Source organism: Scyliorhinus torazame, chromosome 1, assembly GCF_047496885.1.
Source record: "Scyliorhinus torazame isolate Kashiwa2021f chromosome 1, sScyTor2.1, whole genome shotgun sequence".
NCBI classification, from domain to species: domain Eukaryota; kingdom Metazoa; phylum Chordata; class Chondrichthyes; order Carcharhiniformes; family Scyliorhinidae; genus Scyliorhinus; species Scyliorhinus torazame.
In genome coordinates, this window is record NC_092707.1 from 267,885,780 (window position 1) to 267,905,586 (window position 19,807).

At 49.3% G+C, this 19,807-nt stretch overlaps 1 protein-coding gene across 1 annotated transcript; it reads left to right on the plus strand.

Annotated features, from left to right (window-relative positions):
- Positions 1-1,515: 1,515 nt before the first annotated feature.
- LOC140421266 (somatostatin receptor type 1-like) lies at positions 1,516-5,783 on the plus strand. The gene has a single exon (XM_072505855.1). It carries the CDS (start codon positions 1,583-1,585, stop codon positions 2,579-2,581), a length of 999 nt encoding a protein of 332 aa, XP_072361956.1. The 5' UTR covers positions 1,516-1,582; the 3' UTR covers positions 2,582-5,783.
- The last annotated feature ends 14,024 nt before the right edge of the window (positions 5,784-19,807 follow it).

The window sequence follows — 19,807 nt, forward strand, 5'->3', positions numbered from 1 at the left end:
GTCTCAGGGTGGTTGCAACCAGAATTACACACCCAATGTGCTCTTGGGAACACCCCTACCCCTCCACCAGCCACACCCTATCTCCCCCTCCAGCTCCCACATCACCCTCTATTCATTGGCTCCTCTCCAATTCTTGTTTGATCCGTAAGGGGAGTTAACTCCCTACCTGATCTCTGCCTAGCAGGCCAGCAGCGGTTCAATTCCAGTACTGGCTGATATCCATGAAGCCTTCTCAACCTCGCCTGAGATGTGGTGACCCTCAGGTTAAATCACCCCCAGTCAGCTCTCTTTCAAAAGGGGAGAACAGCCCTAGGGGACTGTGGCGACATTATTTACATTTTACTCTGTGAAGGTGCAATAAGTTAGGGCTGAGGTTGAGCACTAATTCTCAATTGGTGTGGGGGGGGGGGGATTCTTCGAAACAAGAAACATCAAATCGGTTTAAACACAAGCGACCAGAGAGGGAGGTTTCAGCGCACAGAAGCTGTGTGTTTACTAGTGGTGGGCAGAATGCTCCCCTCAATCTAGTCCTGTCTGACGTTTAATGTCCCTTATGGGTCCAATGCGAGTGCCGGGCGCCTATTTAAAAAAACAAACTGTGAAATTCAGAGTGAACATTTGCACCGGAGCATTCGAAACAATGCAGTCGGGAGATATTTTAAAAGCTATGGTGAGATGAGTCGGACTCGAAATTCGCCTCTCCCGAATTGTTTCCCACTGGTACATTGGACAACCTGTTACCAAATGGATGGCGGTGCTGCGAGCTTTCTCCTTTTTAAAAGTTGTGATTCGAGGCGGTGTGGAGTTGAGTGGATGACGCAGGGCCGGAGGTAAGAAGCTCGCAGACAATTCTTCATTCCTCTGCTCCCAGCGTTAAAGGGACAGCAGTGAGAGAGGGAGATAGAGAGAGAGAGAGAGGGAGGTTGAGAGAGCGAGAGGAGAGAGAGGGGAGCGGGGGGGGGGGGGAAGCTGGAGAGGTGGGAGTGAGAGAGCTAGAGAGAGGGGAAAGCTAGAGAGGGAAGGAGGGAGATAGAGCGACAGAGAGGGAGAGAGAGAGAGGGAAGGAGCCAGAGGGGGAAGAAGGGTGAGAGAGCTAGACAGAGAGGGGGAGGAGGGAGGGAGAGCTAGAGAGAGGGAAGGAGGGAGAGAGCTCGAGAAAGAGGGAAGGAGAGAGATAAAGAGAGAGGGAAGGAGGGAGAGAGAGAGCTGGAGCCCAGCAGCCGCACTGCACTCATACACACACAGCTGTCAGTGGTGCCTCTCTTCACTCTCTCTGCCGGCTGCTTTATAGAGGGGGGGAAGTGGGCACAGGGCTTAACAGGTGGGAGGAAGGGTGCAACAGAAAAAGGGGGCAATCTTCCTTGAAGTCTTATTTCTTTTGCGGATCTAGGGGAGGTGGAACATTTGGCCGGGAGGGGTAGGGGGGATGAGTGCACGGACCCTGCCGCTGTCTGCAGCCGGGGGGGGTCCGACAACCTGGGGCAGCTTGTGGAACCAGTCGGATGCGGTGACGGCCGCGCCCTCCTTCAACTGCTCGCCGGGAGGGCTGCTGGAGGAGGGGGAGGTGGTGGTGGAGGCCAGGATGGTGGTGATCCAGTCCATCTACGCCGTGGTGTGCCTAGTGGGGCTGGTGGGCAACTCCATGGTCATCTTCGTCATCCTGCGCTACGCCAAGATGAAGACCGCGACCAACATCTACATCCTGAACCTGGCGATCGCCGACGAGCTGTTCATGCTGAGCGTGCCCTTCCTGTCGGCGGCCGCCGCGCTGCAGCGCTGGCCCTTCGGCTCGCTCATGTGCCGCACCGTGCTGAGCGTGGACGGCATCAACCAGTTCACCAGCGTCTTCTGCCTGACCGTGCTGAGCGTCGACCGCTACGTGGCGGTGGTGCACCCCATCAAGGCGGCCCGCTACCGGCGGCCCACCGTGGCCAAGGCCATCAACGTGTGCGTGTGGCTGCTCTCGCTGCTGGTCATCCTGCCCATCATCGTGTTCGCCGGCACGACGCCGGCCCGGGGCGGCGGCCTGGTCTGCAACTTCCTGTGGCCGCGGCCCTCGTGGTCGGTGGCCTTCGTCCTCTACACCTTCCTGCTGGGCTTCCTGCTGCCCGTGTGCGCCATCTGCCTCTGCTACGTGCTCATCATCCTCAAGCTGCGCGGGGTGGCGCTGCGGGCCGGCTGGCAGCAGCGGCGCCGCTCCGAGCGCAAGCTGACGCGCATGGTGCTGATGGTGGTGGCCGTGTTCGTCCTCTGCTGGATGCCCTTCTACGCCGTGCAGCTGGCCGGCGTCTTCCTGGCCCGCCTCGACACCACCCTCACCCACCTCTGCCTCATCCTCAGCTACGCCAACAGCTGCGCCAACCCCATCCTCTACGGCTTCCTCTCCGACAACTTCAGGCGCTCCTTCCAGCGCATCCTCTGCTTCCGCTGGCTGGAGGACGGCACCGAGGAGCCGGTGGATTACTGCGCCCCCTCCCCCAGGAGCAAGGTGTGCAAGCCGCTGGAATTCCAGCCCGAAAACATTGCCTCGGACCCCGTGTACAGGAACGGGACCTGCACCTCCAGAACAACCGTGTTGTGAACACATCCCCAGGGTTAGCCCAATACCTCCTGACTCTATTTCTAAAGAAAAACTGAAAGAAAAAACAGGTTACATATATTTTACTACAAAAAAATGAATCCATTATGGTCGCGTTCATCAGCATTGTTACAAGTTGTGGTGTGGTTAGTGATCAATAATGAACAGTATATTCCCAGTGTCAACCATTAATGTGGCTGCAATTAAAACAGACCAACCCAGCAGCATGGAGAGTGTGAAGAGAGGCAGACAGCTCATCCGGATCGAAGTGAAACGTGTTTGGGATCTAACTGATCGGATGAAGCATCATTTAGATCCCATACCTGTTTCTCTCTCCCCACATGCTGCCAGGCCTGCTAAGCTTTTTTTTCACCAGCATTTTACCTTTTAAAAAAACACAACATTCAGATTTCCAGCACCCGTGAGTATTTCGCTTTTTTTGTCAATGTGGGCAGCGCCGACAACCTTGTTGTTCCTGCCCCCCACCCCCAAGGAGTTGACCCAGAGCTCCCGCACAGCACATTTCATTTGAGCTCTCAACATCGTTTGTGCGACTCTCCAGTGTCAAGGCCACGCCAGTGGATATCTGCTTCGCTGTGAATTGCATCGTCTCTGAATGCTTGTCACTTGTCGAGCGAAATGCAGTCCCCGCTCTGTTGACCAAGGTTACTACGCCAAGTGGGTGACGGAATGCATTCTCGTGTCTGGGCAAGAAGCCCGGGATATTAACTGCACACCGAATCGGAACTGTACTCCTTCTAAGAACAGCTTGATGTTGATCCAAAAATGCCATTTCGTTTTGTTTCTAACTTTATGCATGGTTAAAGCAGGGGAGCTGGGCAGTGTAGACCTCGCCCCAGTAAGTCACGGTCCCCAATTACCCTTTGCAAAGGTGGACCGCTGCTCGATGATTGTCAAGTGGAGGGACTGTGATGAAAGCCAATTTCTCAAATGTCACAGTTCCTCACCTCGAACATTGTAATCACAGCGCTGCACACTCAGTGCCGTTGACACCTTGGAGTATTCAATAGACAGCTTTATCACATCAAAGTATCTCCATCTGAACAAAACACAATTGCTGTGAGGACAAAAAGCAGCAGAGCCCCTACTATGAATTAGCTGAAAGATGTGTACATAGTTCAGAAATAATAACATAGAACTACACAGTTAAAATGAGTTGATATGGAGCTAATGAACGAAGAGCAGCATTTGATGTGAGCACAAAACATGCTCCAGTAGGAGACATAGGTTAATTCTTATTTTGTGCTGTACTTTCACCCACTGTGACTTGAATTTGAATGATATTTAGCTTAAAGACACGCTCATGGCCATCATAAACTAACCTCCACACTTAACGTATTACCAATCCTAAACAGAACTATGATACACCTAAAAATGAAAGTATCGGTTGGATGTTAAATGGCACGCTAAGGTAGAAATTGCTTTTTATTGTGCTATTGTACAAACAGCTAACATAATTCTATCAAGAGGACTTGGAACTTTCCAAAATCCTTTACAGTATGTTTTGGAAGGGTAATAACTGCTGTAAATCAGAGCTAGATTGTGCACAGCAACATCCCAACCCTCGTAAATAAATGACAAGGTCATATGATTTAGCTGTTGTGTGACAGACAAAGGTTAGCGAGGCATCCTCTGCCATTCTTCAAGGAGTAGCCATGGGATCTGAGCATGCACCTGACAGAGTTAACCAGGCCGGGGGTCTAGTGCTTCATCAAGAAGGCCGTGCCTTTGACAGTACTCACTGAAGTGCCAGCCCAGAATATCTGCTGCAAATCTCCATAGAGGAGCTTAAGAACATCACCCTCCAATTTAGATGTGAGAGCATGACCATAGGCTCAAAGCTGAACCCTAACTGGGCTGGTTAATGGAGGAGTTACTCATTTGAAATCAAACTAATCTTATTGGGCAACAAATTATCTTTCAATAATTCATGCAATGTGATCATGGACAGAACAGAATATGAAGTCTGAGATGGGAGTTGTTAATGTTTCCCTCTTACTATGTGATTAATAGAGGTATGGAGATTAGGTAGGCAAGCAAAGGAAAATGAAAGATTTAAAAATATGCACTACAATATACATCATCTATTATATTTACTTTTAACTTCTGCGTTTCATCATATGGGAAATCAATTAGTTGTGATAATATAAATGGACATTTTACCAGCTGTAAAACATTAGTGGTGGTTCAATGAGTAGGATGTTTGCCTTTTGAGACAGAAAGTGTGCGTTCAAATCCCACCCCAGAGACCTTTAGGTAACAATCTAGGCTGACATTCTGGTCCAGTACATAATGAGCATTCGAGGCATAATCCCTCTGATGAGGCGTTAAATTAAGGCCCTCTCTGGTTAACATAAAAGATTCCATGATGTTACTTTGAAGTGAAGCACAGGAGTGATTTCTGATATTAATAATTGATTCAACGGCACAGAAATTGATTATCTGGTCACCATCTCTTGCTGTTCATGCAACCTTGCTGTGTACAAATTGATTGTCACATTTTTCACATTACAACAGTAACTATACTTCAAAAGTACTTAATTGGCAGTCAAGCAAATTGGGTCATCCTGAGGATGTGAAAGACGCTACATAAATGCAAGCCTTTATTGACTTGTTGCACACAGAATCCACTAGTTTGTATATGTTTCTCAAAACACTCTTTGTTGATCCACAGAGCTAAATTGCAGGTATTAAGTGTGTATATTTGCGCATATGTTGAGTTGTGTCTATTTCTGACATTATTTTGTTCATTTTCCGGTTATATCTGGAAATGTGAGGTGATAATTACTTGAATGTTTTAAAAGATTTTGTTGTTTCCTTTTTGATTTCAGTGTTTGCACTACAATATAATGCAATTGTTGCATATTATCTGGGGAAAAGTTATCATTTACAGACTTAGCCTATGTGTAGTTCATACTGTGTATGTGGTTCAAGTAAATACGTTGGCAAAATTTGATTAATTTTAAAAGTTTGAGATAAAAATCAATGCAGTCAATGTTTCTAAATTCCTCTCAGCTCTTTCATTTGATTGGTTCCATTCATGGATTTCAAACTAGAGTTAGCCATTATTTATTTTGGATCTCAAATTGTGAAAGATCTTGAGAAATAAAAGCAGGTAATTCATCGATATACTTCTTTCTGTTTGACAATCATTGCGAATAATAAAAGGTAGCTGCAGAAACAATCTCAATCTCTCTTTCTTTTCTACCTCTAAATGTTGTATCTGGTAGTCAGTAGCAATAGTTAACAATGGAGAATAGTAGGGCACATATTCTTTAAACAGACAATAATTGTAAAGTCAACAAAGGAGTCATCTCCTTTAGAATTTCTGTTATTCCTTTTGTTAAAAGTATAAAAATGAAGAGAACTCTGTATGTCGGTGCTTTTAACAATGCATCCTGTTCAGTTAATAAGCGGAATTGCTGAGTTTCGAGAATGTTGATTTGACACACTTGGCAGCAGTCTCTCTTCTAAATCAAACGGCTGTAGATGCAACTCTCTCCTTGCAGGGATTTGAAGATATGCCAAGCAAACACTTGGAAGTACTGCATTGTCAGAAATGGTTGAACTTCATCGATGCCAGCCATGCAAGGTTATCACAGTTGCTTTGAACCCTTGTTTCATCTGGGATCATAGGACCCCTACAGTGCAGAAGGAGCAATACGGCCCATCGAGTCTGCACCGACCCTCTGAAAGAGCTCCTTACCGAGACCCAATTCCTCACCCTATCCCCGAAACCCCACCTAGCCTTTGGACATTAGGGGGTAATTTTAGCATGGTCAATCCACCTAACCTGCACATTTTTGGACTGTGGGAGGAATCAAGAGCACCGGAGGAAACACACGCAGGCACGGAAGAATGGGCAAACTGCACACAGGCAATCACCCAAGGTCAGAATCAAACGTGGGTCCCTGGCATTGTGAGGCACCAATGCTAACCACCGTGCCACCCACTGATCCACACACTTACATTTCTAACAGAGGTCACTCAGTAGTGATCAAGAGGGGGCAACAAGGCTGATTTTCTCCATCTCATCCAGGGTGAATGAATGCAAGGAATCTCAATGAACAAAACACTTTCTTTTCAACACCAATGTGATTTACCATTATGGTGCCCCTTGCATTAATTCAAATCTTAGATTAATCAACTTGCAGCAATGTGGTTTAAAGTAACTTATCAAGTTCTGATGCAAATAATGCTCCTCCAATATCTAGCTCATAGTATTAAACTGCTGCCACTTCATCTATGCCATAAGAATTTTAAAAATGTTAATAATATTTTTTGTTAATCTAATTCCAGTCATGAGTTAATTTGGGTTGGTCATGGCAGCTTTATCTGAGTGGGAAGAGAGGAGCTGGTAAAAAATTCCCTCCGGTCACTATGTGTGAGTGGCATCATAATCAGAACAGGAGAATGTTCTACACTTGTTATACCCAGTGAAACCGTGAGTGTAACCAGAAAGAAGAGCTTAACTGGCAGCTGACTATTCACCGTTCCCAGACTTCGTTCCACTCAAATTGACTGAGTGCTAGCTCAAACTCTTTTTGGAGACTCCTTTTCTTATCTCACTGGCACTTTTACTTGGTTAGAAATTATAATTTTTTTCCCCTCAAGTCATAGGAAAATGTAAAACTGACCTGGTGAAAAGTTGGCTGCTTGTTCACTATAAATCCATTTCACGTACCTGACCAACTCCACCCTGACAATTACTTACGAGTATTGCGGAGGAAAATTTATTACATTCACACAATGAACAAAGAAATGTACAGCACAGGAACAGGCCCTTCGGCCCTCCAAGCCCGTGCCGACCATGCTGCCCGACTAAACTACAATCTTCTACACCTCCTGAGTCCGTATTCCTCTATTCCCATCCTATTCATGTATTTGTCAAGATGCCCCTTAAATGTCACTATCGTCCCTGCTTCCACCACCTCCTCCGGTAGCGAGTTCCAGGCATCCACTACCCTCTGTGTAAAAAACTTGCCTCGTACATCTACTCTAAACCTTGCCCCTCTCACCTTAAACCTATGCCCCCTAGTAATTGACCCCTCTACCCTGGGGAAAAGCCTCTGACAATCCACTCTGTCTATGCCCCTCATAATTTTGTAGACCTCTTTCAGGTCGCCCCTAAACCTCCGTCGTTCCAGTGAGAACAAACCGAGTTTATTCAACCGCTCTTCATAGCTAATGCCCTCCATACCAGCCAACATTCTGGTAAAATTCTTCTGCACCCTCTCTAAAGCCTCCACATCCTTCTGGTAGTGTGGTGACCAGAATTGAACACTATACTCCAAGTGTGGCCTAACTAAGGTTCTATACAGCTGCAACATGACTTGCCAATTCTTATACTCAATGCCCCGGCCAATGAAGGCAAACATGCCATATGCCTTCTTGACTACCTTCTCCACCTGTGTTGCCCCTTTCAGTGACCTGTGGACCTGTACTCCTAGATCTCTCTGACTTTCAATACTCTTGAGGGTTCTACCATTCACTGTATATTCCCTACCTGCATTAGACCTTCCAAAATGCATTACCTCACATTTGTCCGGATTAAACTCCATCTGTCATCTCTCCACCCAAGTCTCCAAACAATCTAAATCCTGCTGTATCCTCTGACAGTCCTCATCGCTATCCGCAATTCCACCAACCTTTGTGTCGTCTGCAAACTTACTAATCAGACCAGTTACATTTTCCTCCAAATCATTTATATATACTACAAACAGCAAAGGTCCCAGCACTGATCCCTGCGGAACACCACTGGTCACAGCCCTCCAATTAGAAAAGCATCCTTCCAGTGCTACTCTCTGCCTTCTATGACCTAGCCAGTTCTGTATCCACCTTGCCAGCTCACCCCTGATCCCGTGTGACTTCACCTTTTGTACTAGTCTACCATGAGGGACCTTGTCAAAGGCCTTACTGAAGTCCATATAGACAACATCCACTGCCCTACCTGCATCAATCATCTTTGTGACCTCCTCGAAAGACTCTAACAAGTTAGTGAGACACGACCTCCCCTTCACAAAACCATGCTGCCTCTCACTAATACGTCCATTTGCTTCCAAATGGGAGTAGATCCTGTCTCGAAGAATTCTCTCCAGTGATTTCCCTACCACTGAAGTAAGGCTCACCAGCCTGTAGTTCCCTGGATTATCCTTGCTACCCTTCTTAAACAAAGGAACAACATTGGCTATTCTCCAGTCCTCCGGGACATTACCTGAAGGCAGTGAGGATCCAAAGATTTCTGTCAAGGCCTCAGCAATTTCCTCTCCAGCCTCCTTCAGTATCCTGGGGACTTATCTACCTTAATACTTTTGAAGACGCCCAACACCTCATCTTTTTGGATCTCAATGTGACCCAGGCTATCTATTGGGGCAGCACGGTAGCACAAGTGATTATCACTGTGGCTTCACAGCGCCAGGGTCCCAGGTTCGATTCCCCGCTGGGTCACTGTCTGTGCGGAGTTTGCACGTTCTCCCCGTGTCCGCGTGGGTTTCCTCCGGGTGCTCCGGTTTCCTCCCACAGTCCAAAGACGTGCAGGTTAGGTGGATTGGCCATGCTAAATTACCCGTAGTGTCCATAAAGGTTGGGAGGGGTTATTGGGTTGCGGGGATAAGGTGGAAGTGAGGGATTAATGTGGGTCGGTGCAGACTCGATGGGCCGAATGGCCTCCTTCTGCACTGTATGTTCTATGTAATCTACACACCCTTCTCCAGACTCAACATCTACCAATTCCTTCTCTTTGGTGAATGCTGATCCAAAGTATTCATTTAGTACCTCGCCCATTTCCTCTGGCTCCGCACATAGATTCCCCTGCCTATCCTTCAGTGGGCCAATCCTTTCCCTGGCTACCCTCTTGCTTTTTATGTACGTGTAAAAAGCCTTGGGATTTTCCTTAACCCTATTTGCCAATGACTTTTCGTGACCCCTTCTAGTCCTCCTGACTCCTTGCTTAAGTTCCTTCCTACTTTCCTTATATTACACACAGGCTTCGTCTGTTCCCAGCCTTTTAGCCCTGACAAATGCCTCCTTTTTATTTTTGATGAGGCCTACAATATCTCTCATTATCCAAGGTTCCCGAAAATTGCCGTATTTATCCTTCTTCCTCACAGGAACATGCCGGTCCTGAATTCCTTTCAACTGACACTTGAAAGCCTCCCACATGTCAGATGTTGATTTGCCCTCAAACATCCGCCCCCAATCTAGGTTCTTCAGTTCCTGCCTAATATTGTTATAATTAGCCTTCCCCCAATTTAGCACATTCATCCTAGGACCACTCTTATCCTTGTCCACCAGCACTTTAAAACTTACTGAATTGTGGTCACTGTTCCCGAAATGCTCCCCTATGGAAACATCTACCACCTGGCCGGGCTCATTCCCCAATACCAGGTCCAGTACCGCCCCTTCCCTAGTTGGACTGTCTACATATTGTTTTAAGAAGCCCTCCTGGATGCTCCTTACAAACTCTGCCCCGTCTAAGCCCCTGGCACTAAGTGAGTCCCAGTCAATATTGGGGAAGTTGAAGTCTCCTATCACCACAACCCTGTTGTTTTTACTCTTTTCCAAAATCTGTCTACCTATCTGCTCCTCTATCTCCCGCTGGCTGTTGGGAGGCCTGTAGTAAACCCCCAACATTGTGACTGCACCCTTCTTATTCCTGATCTCCACCCATATAGCCTCACTGCCCTCTGACATGTCATCCCGTGGTACAGCTGTGGTATCCTCCCTAACCAGTAGCGCAACTCCGCCACTCCTTTGACATCCCCCTCTATCCCGCCTCAAACATCTAAATCCTGGAACGTTTAGCTGCCAATCCTGCCCTTCCCTCAACCAGGTCTCTGTAATGGCAACAGCATCATAGTTCCAAGCACTAATCCAAGCTCTAAGTTCATCTGCCTTACCCGTAAAACTTCTTGCATTAAAACATATGCACTTCAGGCCACCAGACCCGTTGTGCTCAGCAACTTCTCCCTGTCTGCTCTGCCTCAGAGCCACACTGTCCCTATTCCCTAGTTCTCCCTCAATGCTCTCACCTTCTGACCTATTGCTCCCGTGCCCACCCCCCTGCCATACTAGTTTAAACCCTCCCGTGTGACACTAGCAAACCACGCGGCCAGGATATTTATGCCTCTCCAGTCTAGATGCAACCCGTCCTTATATAGGTCACACCTGCCCCGGAAGAGCTCCCAGTGGTCCAGATAACGGAAACCCTCGCTCCTACACCAGCTGTTTAGCCACGTGTTTAGCTGCTCTATCTTCCTATTTCTAGCCTCACTGGCACGTGGCACAGGGAGTAATCCCGAGATTACAACCCTAGAGGTCCTGTCTTTTAACTTTCTGCCTAGCTCCCTGAACTCCACCTGCAGGACCTCATGCCCCTTCCTGCCTATGTCGTTAGTACCAATATGTACAACGACCTCTGCCTGTTTGCCCTCCCCCTTCAGGATACCCTCTACCCGTTCGGAGACATCCTGGACCCTGGCACCAGGGAGGCAACATACCATCCTGGAGTCTTTTTCACATCCACAGAAGCGCCTATCTGTGCCCCTGACTATAGAGTCCCCTATTACTATTGCTCTTCTGTGCTTTGACCCTCCCTTCTGAACATCAGAGCCAGCCGTGGTGCCACTGCTCTGGCTGCTGCTGTTTTCCCCTGATAGGCTATCTCCCCCGACAGTATCCAAAGGGGTATATCTGTTCGAGAGGGGGACAACCACAGGGGAATCCTGCACTGACTGCCTGCCCTTTCTGGTGGTCATCCATTTCTCTGCACCTTGGGTGTGAACCCATTTATATAACTGCGATCTATGATGCTTTCCGCCACCTGCATGCTCCTAAGTGCATCCAATTGCTGCTCCAACCGAACCATGCGGTCTGTGAGGAGCTCCAGTTGGGTGCACTTTCTGCAGATGAAGCCACCCGGGACGCTGGAAGCCTCTCGAACCTGCCACATCTCACAGTCAGAGCACTGCACCCCTCTAACTGACATTGCGTCAATTCATTAGTAAATTAAAATTAAAAGTTTAAAAAAAATTTTTTTTTAAGTTACTGTTATCTATCTGTTTCCTAGCACTAGATTTCTACTATAAATATGAAAGCTAAATATAGTACTCTCCGATCTCTGGCTTAGATATGCCTCTAAATTATAATTAAGTCATTATGTTCAATTAGTTACCAATGCTTAATTTTTTTAATTTAGTGTAGATTCCCAACCAGCCACTCAGGTCACAGCTTTTCTGTGATGTCACTTCAGTTTCCCCCCCCCCCCCCCCACACACACACAATTTGAAAAGGTAATAAAAGTAAAAATGAGTAAAAATCACTTGCTTACCTTCTTACCTTCTGAGGGTCTCAGATGTTCTCAGGTTCTCTCCCTGACAGAGACTGCTCCTCCTTCTCCGAACGGCTCCCGAAACTAGGCCGCGATCTTTTTAAATCTCCGCTCCGACTCGCAGCTCCCGCGCTTTGTAAATCTCCGCTCCGACTCGCAGCTCCTGCTCTTTTTAAATCTCCGCTCCGACTCGCAGCTCCCGCTCTTTTTAAATCTCCGCTCCGACTCGCAGCTCCCGCGCTTTTTAAATCTCCACCCCGACTCGCAGCTCCCGCGCTTTTTAAATCTCCGCCCCGACTTGCAGCTCCTGCTCTTTTTAAATCTCCGCTCCGACTCGCAGCTCCTGCGCTTTTTAAATCTCCGCTCCGACTCGCAGCTCCTGCTCTTTTTAAATCTCCGCTCCGACTCTCAGCTCCCACTCTTTTTAAATCTCCGCTCCGACTCTCAGCTCCTGCGCTTTTTAAATCTCTGCCAGTTTTTGCCACTGTGGGGAACAGTGGTGAAGAAGCATTGGCAGGTTGATTAAACAACCTGTTTGAACTGTGTCCTGCATTCCTTGTGCAGGGATCAAGCCCTGAAGTGAGACTGGAACCCAGAGCTTCCGGCTCAGAGACCGGGCATTACCCATTGTGTTACAAGACATCCACTGTGAAGGAAATAAAGAATCTGGTGTATATTGTGTGCAGTATTGTGATTGTAACTGGTACAGATTATGATTTATCTTAGCTGTCGGTAACAACTGCCTTGGAGGCTTGCTGAGAAAGAGGAATATTACATTATTAACACAAACTAAGCAGATGCAGAGTTACCCGTATTGACAACAAAGACTGATAATCCCTTCATTTTAATATTTGAGATGTGAGATTGTTCTGGAGATCTGAAAAAGTTTGTTCCCATGGGTGTATTATACTCCTAAATTCTAATAAAACTACAATGAAGTAAAAAAAATTATTGGAACACTTCCCACTGTAATATATTGTAATATAATTTGTAGGAGTGCTTTTATGATATGACCTACCACAAAGAGTGTACATGGGGAAATCAAAGGCACATTCCCCAGGACATCTTGTTCATTTCTGAGAGTGCCGATCAGAAAATTGCAGATATAATAGCTACAATTTTATGTTCATTGATGCAAAGTCATGGAGAGAGCCACTGTGATTCTTCAATGTGCACTCTAAGGGATGGGATTCTGCTCCGAGAGCACACATGACAACATGCAATTTATCCTTATGTTAATAGACTGAGAGTTGATGTCAATTTCAGGGTGACATGTTGGTGTAGTTCACTGAAACTCTATGGTGATGAGATAGGATGTGAGTTCCCATATGGTAAACAACTGATCTCGGCTGTGTCCATCCAAAGAGTGCACTAAACAAGAGGCAAAGCACTGACAAGCTCTAATCTTAGTAATCATGGGCGTAGTTTTATGGGGCCTGCAGGAGTGGAATAGGAAGCAGGAGGAACAAAGAATTATGAGTGAGCCCAGGAGTGTCGTGCCTGTGGCGGCCCTGTTAACATGATATTTTGCCAGTGATGGGGAAGGTGATGGTGGCCTTTTCACCCAGCAGCCAGTTGAGCTACATGAGTGTGATTGGGTGGTATCTTGTCTCTTTAGGGGAAGGGAGCCCCACAGCATATTGATAGCTGCCTGATGGCTACCAAATTTGGTTGGGACTCCCTCAAACAGCTGAGACATGGTTGCCCCTAACTTTCTGACCTGTCATCGAGGTTCACCACACCCCAACAAAGTTTTTGCCCATGTGTGAATCTGTAAGTGTTCAGAGGTATCACAGGTGATTTGAACCCTTGCTTCATCTGAGATCCACCTACTTACATTTTGAACAGAGGCCACGCACTAGTGATCAAGAGGGGACAATGTGGTTCATTTACCTCCATCCTTACAGGGCTAATAAATCAGTGCAAGGAATCTAAACAACCTACACTTTCTTCAGAATATTTCAATACTATCTGGTTTACAATTAATAATAATAATCTTTATTGTCACACATAGGCCTACATTAACACTGCAGTGAAGTTACTGTGAAAAGCCCCTAGTCGCCACATTCAGGTGCACAGAGGGAGAATTCACAATGTTCAAATTACCTAACAGCACATCTTTTGGGACTTGTGGGAGGAAACCGGAGCACCCGGAGGGAAACCCACGCAGACACAGGGAGAACGTGTTGACTCCGAACAGACAGTGACCCAAGTCGGGAATAGAACCTGGGACCCTAGCGTTGCGAAGCAACAGTGTTACCATGCTGCCGGATTGCTACCGTGCCGCCAGATGCTCCCTTTTGCATTAGTTTGAATTTCACAGCAATCAACTTGCAGAAATGTGGATGAAAGTAAAACATAAACTGCTGACAAAATTTACTGTCAATAATGTTCCTTTAATCTCTGGTCTATAGTATTAAACTGCTGTCACTTCATCTATGCAATAAAAACAATTTTAATTTTTTTAAATTGTTAATCTAATTCCAGTCACGAGTTAATCCAGAGCTGGTCATGGCAGCTTTATGTGAATGGGAAGATTCCCTCTGGTTACTATGTGTGAGTGGCATCATAAACATAGCAGGAGAATTTTCTACACTTGCTATATACAGTGAAACTGTGAACGCAGTCTTAAAGAACAGCTTAATGACTTCATGAGACATAGCAGTAAGCTAAGGTACAGTCTTGATAATACAATGAGCATGCAATGGTATCTTTTACTGGAGGCTGTTAACTCAATTTGTTATCTTTGTCTTATTATGTATCTTGTATGCATCTAACTCTGCAGTGTTTTGACACCATTCACACAAAGGAATATTTTCTCCTGCTGAACCCGCTGGCAACAAAAATATTTTTTAAAATATTGATGATGAGAACTACCTGTTGTTTCAATACCTGTGTATTCTGAAAGACAATGGGCGGGATTCCCCGTTTGCTGACCCCAAAATCGCAAAAGGCAAATGGGCGGAGAATCAGTTCCAACGCCAAAATTGCGGCAGGCGCCGATTTGACATGACATCACAATTCTCTGTCACCTCAACCGTGGCATCAATGCCTACTAAGTCGCACGTACAGTAAACACCGTTTGCATATCATTAGTGGGCCTGACCGGGTATTCTCTGGGGCCTCCGCGATTCTCCTCCTCTGATGGGCCAAGTTCCCGACACTGTGGTTCACTTGTGCTTTTAAAAAACGTGAAATTGGTGTCATGGCTGATGAAGGAGAGAGAGAGAGAATGTAGAACACAGAGAGGAGCGACTGCAGACTGCTGGACCGGACACTGGCTGGGCTGGCTGGAGTGGGAGGGTCCTGCCAGGGCTTGGGGGGAGGGGGGGGAACAGGTCGAGTGGCCGGGGTGACCCCCCACGGGACTGGGGAGGTGCCCAGGCACAGAGCACCATTACTTCGGGCTGCAAAGCACCCCATAACGCGGGCCGCTGGTTCTACAGTGTGACACCGACCTTATAGGTGTCCCCACACACTCATGCGTGCACCCCACCCCCTACCCCCCCCCCCCCTCTCCCAGCTGGCCACCACCTGTCCAACCAGCATCACACACAGTGGTCCCTTGGGGCCCCTAGTGGGGGCAGTGCCAGCCAATGGTACCCCTGGCATCAGTGGCGGGCACCAGGGCCAGAGGCCAGCACTAATGGGGCTAGGGGTGCAGAGATGGGAGGGGGGACATGCAGGGGCAGAGCCCGCAGTGCCACCTGGGCCCACAATGTAGCCTGGTGACCTGGTTGGGCATGGGGATATGCACCATGCGCATGTTGGCCTTTCACCCCCTGGAGACAATGGATATTGGAATTCAACCAGCAGTGGTGGCATTGCTGCTAGTCACTGCAGCCCTGCGGGTGTACGAGCTGGAGCTGATCAAGGAGGAGGAAGCTGCAGCAGCAGAATGGGTAGCAGCAGATCAGGCAGCAGAGGGTCAGGTGGCAGAGCCAGCTGCCCAACAGGCCGAGGAGGAGGAGGTGCCAAGGAGACACCGCATGGGGCTTCATGTATACCGATACCGCCTGCCCTTCGAGGACCTGCCAGACCGGGCATGCCATAAAAGACTCCAGCTGAGCAGCGAGACAGTGCAACATACCTGCCAGATGATGGCACATCTGGCACCGCGGGGGTATGGGGGAGGATATCCGCTCCCGATAGCCATCAAGGTGACGGTTGCCTTGAACGTTTATGCCACGGGGTCCTTCCAGACACCCAGTGGGGATCGGTCCAGGATCTCAGAGACCTCAGTGCACATGTGCATCCGTGCCAACTCGGAGGCCCTTTATGCCCAGGCACCTCAATTCATCCATTTCGATGTGGACTGAGCCCACCAGGATGCCCGGGCAGCAGGGTTCACTGCCATTGACGGGATGTCCTGGGTCCAGCGGTTGATCGACGGGATGCATGACCCTCTAAGGGCACCTGCGGATAATAGTCCGCTCTACACAAACCAAAAGGTGTTCCACTCGATGAACCTGCAGCTGATTTGTGACCATCAGCTGCGCATCATACACGTCTGTGTCCGATACCTGGGCAGTGTGTACGATGCCTTTGTCCTGGCATACTCGATGATTCCAGACATGCGTGAGATGCTCCCCGGCTGGGGGTCTGGCTCCTGGGTGACAGGGGTTATCCGTTGCAGTCGTGGCTGATGATGCCTATCCAGAGGTCACAGACTGACGTGGAGACCCGCTACAACGACGCCCATACAGCAACCAGGGACGTGATTGAGCAGTGCTTTGACCTCCTGAAGATGCGGTTCAAGTGCCTGGACCGCTCTGGAAGGGCCCTCCAGTATAATGCTGAGAGGGCCACCCGCATTATGATAGCCTGCTTCATACTGCACATCATCGCGCAGCAGAGGGGTGATGTGCTGGAGGGGGAGGGCAAACGGCAGGCCTCGTCCGACGAGGAGGATGTGGGTGAGGGTGGGCAGGACCCGAAGCCCAGGCAGGCATGGGAGGCCGCACGACATGCGCGCCAGGGCCAATGCGCATGGGATGCTCCAATCGCTTCCAGGTTTACCGACTGGGGGGGGTTGGAAAGGGGGGGGGGGGAACTGGTCAGGGGCATGGACACTGCATCCCAAACTCACACTCCCTCACTCCCCCTTCCCACCCGTCCTGCAACCCCCTCTGCGATACATACCTGCCACACTACGGGGTGTGGGTCCTGGGATGGCAGTAACATCGGGTCTGGTCCATGGGATGGAGCATGATGACAAGCCGCTGATGCATGATCAATAACCCCAGAAGCGAGATTGGAGACAATTGATGGCTTTAATACGCTAGATGTTTCCCCCAGCAGCACAGGTACAGAGGAAAGCTGCTGGGGCAGCACAGGCTCTTATACCCCGCCTTGCAGGGCGGAGCTAACATACAAGCTTAACCAACGGGAACAAGTACATTCTCCACCAATGTTATTCCGGCATTACCAGATACTGTAATCCTCCGAACAAAGACTACCACATTCACCGCCTGTTAAAAAGGAGTCCGGCGGAGGTGGTGGCTTCGTATTACAACGTGGTAAAAGTGGTAGAAGTTAGTTATGAATGTACCGTAATACCTCGGGACAGCGATTTGCCTCATTACATCTTAACTATTTACAACAGTAATGTACATTTCAAAATTAAGCAATTAGTCGATCGGGGGCCCTGGTCGTCCTCTGCGATCGTCGTAGCTTTGGTGGTGATGCCGGTGGAGCTTCGGGCATCTGTGACTCCGGGAGCGTGGTTTCGGCTTCTGTGGCAGCTTCATCACCCCTAGACGTGGCCGGTGGAAGGACCGACTGACCTGGGAAGGGGGCGGCTGTGGGGTGCGCCGGTGGGCGGGAGGGCCTAGATGGGGCCGGTGGAAGGACCGATACACCTGGGAAGGGGGCGGCTGTAGGGTGCGCCGATGGGAAGGAGGGTGGGACTGATGGCGGGAGTGTGTGTGGGGATCCAGCGGGCGCCAGGTCCCGTAGGGAGACCGTATCCTGTCGGACGTCGGGGTACACCACGTAGCGTACTGAGGGTTAGCGTGGAGGAGATGGACCCTCTCGACCAATGGGTCCGATTTGTGCGCCCGCACGTGTTTTTGGAGCAGGATGGGTCCGGGAGCTGCCAGCCAGGTCGGGAGCGAGCTCCCAGAGGAGGACTTCCTGGGGAAGACAAGGAGACGTTCGTGAGGTGTTTGGTTGGTCGTGGTACAGAGCAGTGACCGGATGGAGTGGAGGGCACCCGGGAGGACTTCCTGCCAGCGGGAAACTGGGAGATTCCTGGACCACAGGGCCAGTAGGACGGTCTTCCAGACCGTTCCATTCTCCCTCTCTACTTTCCGTTTCCCCGGGGGTTGTAACTGGTCATCCTGCTCGAGGCAAAGCCCTTGCTGAGCAGGAATTGACGCAGTTCGTCGCTCATAAAGGAGGACCCCCTATCACTATGTATGTAAGCGGGAACCTGAAAAGCGTAAAGATGCTATGGAGGGCTTTTATGATGGTGGTTGCGGTCATGTCGGGGCAGGGGATGGCGAATGGGAACCGGGAGTATTCGTCAATCATGTTCAGGAAGTACGTGTTGCGCTCGGTGGAGGGGAGGGGGGAGTTTGATATTCATACTGAGGCGTTCAAAGGGACGGGAAGCTTTTATCAGGTGCACTTTCTCTGGCCTGTAGAAGTGCAGCTTGCACTCCGCGCAGATTTGGCAATTCCTGGTGGCTGTCCTGACCTCCTCGATGGAGTAGGGCAGGTTGCGGGTCTTGATGAAGTGGAAGAATCGAGTTACCCCCCCGGGTGGCAGAGGTCCTCGTGGAGGGCTCGGAGGCGGTGCACTTGTGCCTTGGCACATGTGCTGCGGGATAGGGCATCAGGAGGCTCGTTTAGCTTCCCGGGATGATACAAGATCTCAGAGTTGTAGGTGGAGAGTTCGATCCTCCACCATTGGATCATGTCGTTTTTTATCTTGCCCCGCTGTGCATTATCGAACATGAAAGCAACCGACCGTTGGTCAGTGAGGAGAGTGAATCTCCTGCCGGCTAGGTAATGCCTCCAATGTCGCACAGCTTCTACTATGGCCTGGGCCTCCTTTTCGACTGCGGAATGGCGGATTTCGGAAGCATGAAGGGTACGTGAGAAGAAGGCCACGGGTCTGCCCGCTTGGTTGAGGGTGGCTGCCAGAGCTACGTCGGACGCGTCACTCTCAACCTGGAAGGGGAGGGACTCATTGATGGCGTGCATCGTGGCCTTTACAATGTCTGCTTTGATGCGGCTGAAGGCCTGGCGGGCCTCTATCGACAGGGGAAAAACTGTGGATTGGATCAGTGAACGGGCCTTGTCTGCATAGTTGGGGACCCACTGGGCATAGTAGGAAAAAAAACCTAGGCAGCGCTTCAGGGCCTTGGAGCAGTGCGGGAGGGGGAACTCCATAAGGGGCCGCGTTTAGGGTCGGGGCCTATAACTCCATTACGCACTACGTAGCCGAGGATGGCTAGGCAGTCGGTGCTGAACACGCTTTTATCCTTATTACACGTGAGGTTAAGGGTTTTTGCGGTCTGGAGGAATTTTCGGAGGTTGGTGTCGTGGTCCTGCTGGTTGTGGCCACAGATGGTGACATTATCGAGGTACGGGAATGTGGCCCGTAAACCGTACCGGTCAACCATTCGGTCCATCTCTCGTTGGAAAACCGAGACCCCATTAGTGACACCGAAGGGAACCCTTAAGAAGTGGTAGAGCCGCTTATCTGCTTCGAAGGCAGTGTATTTGCGGTCACTAGTGCAGGTGGGGAGCTGGTGGTAGGCGGACTTCAGATCCACTGTGGAGAAGACCTTGTATTGCGCGATCCTGTTGACCAGGTCGGATATGTGGGGTAGAGGGTGCGCGTCAAGCTGCGTAAACCTGTTGATGGTCTG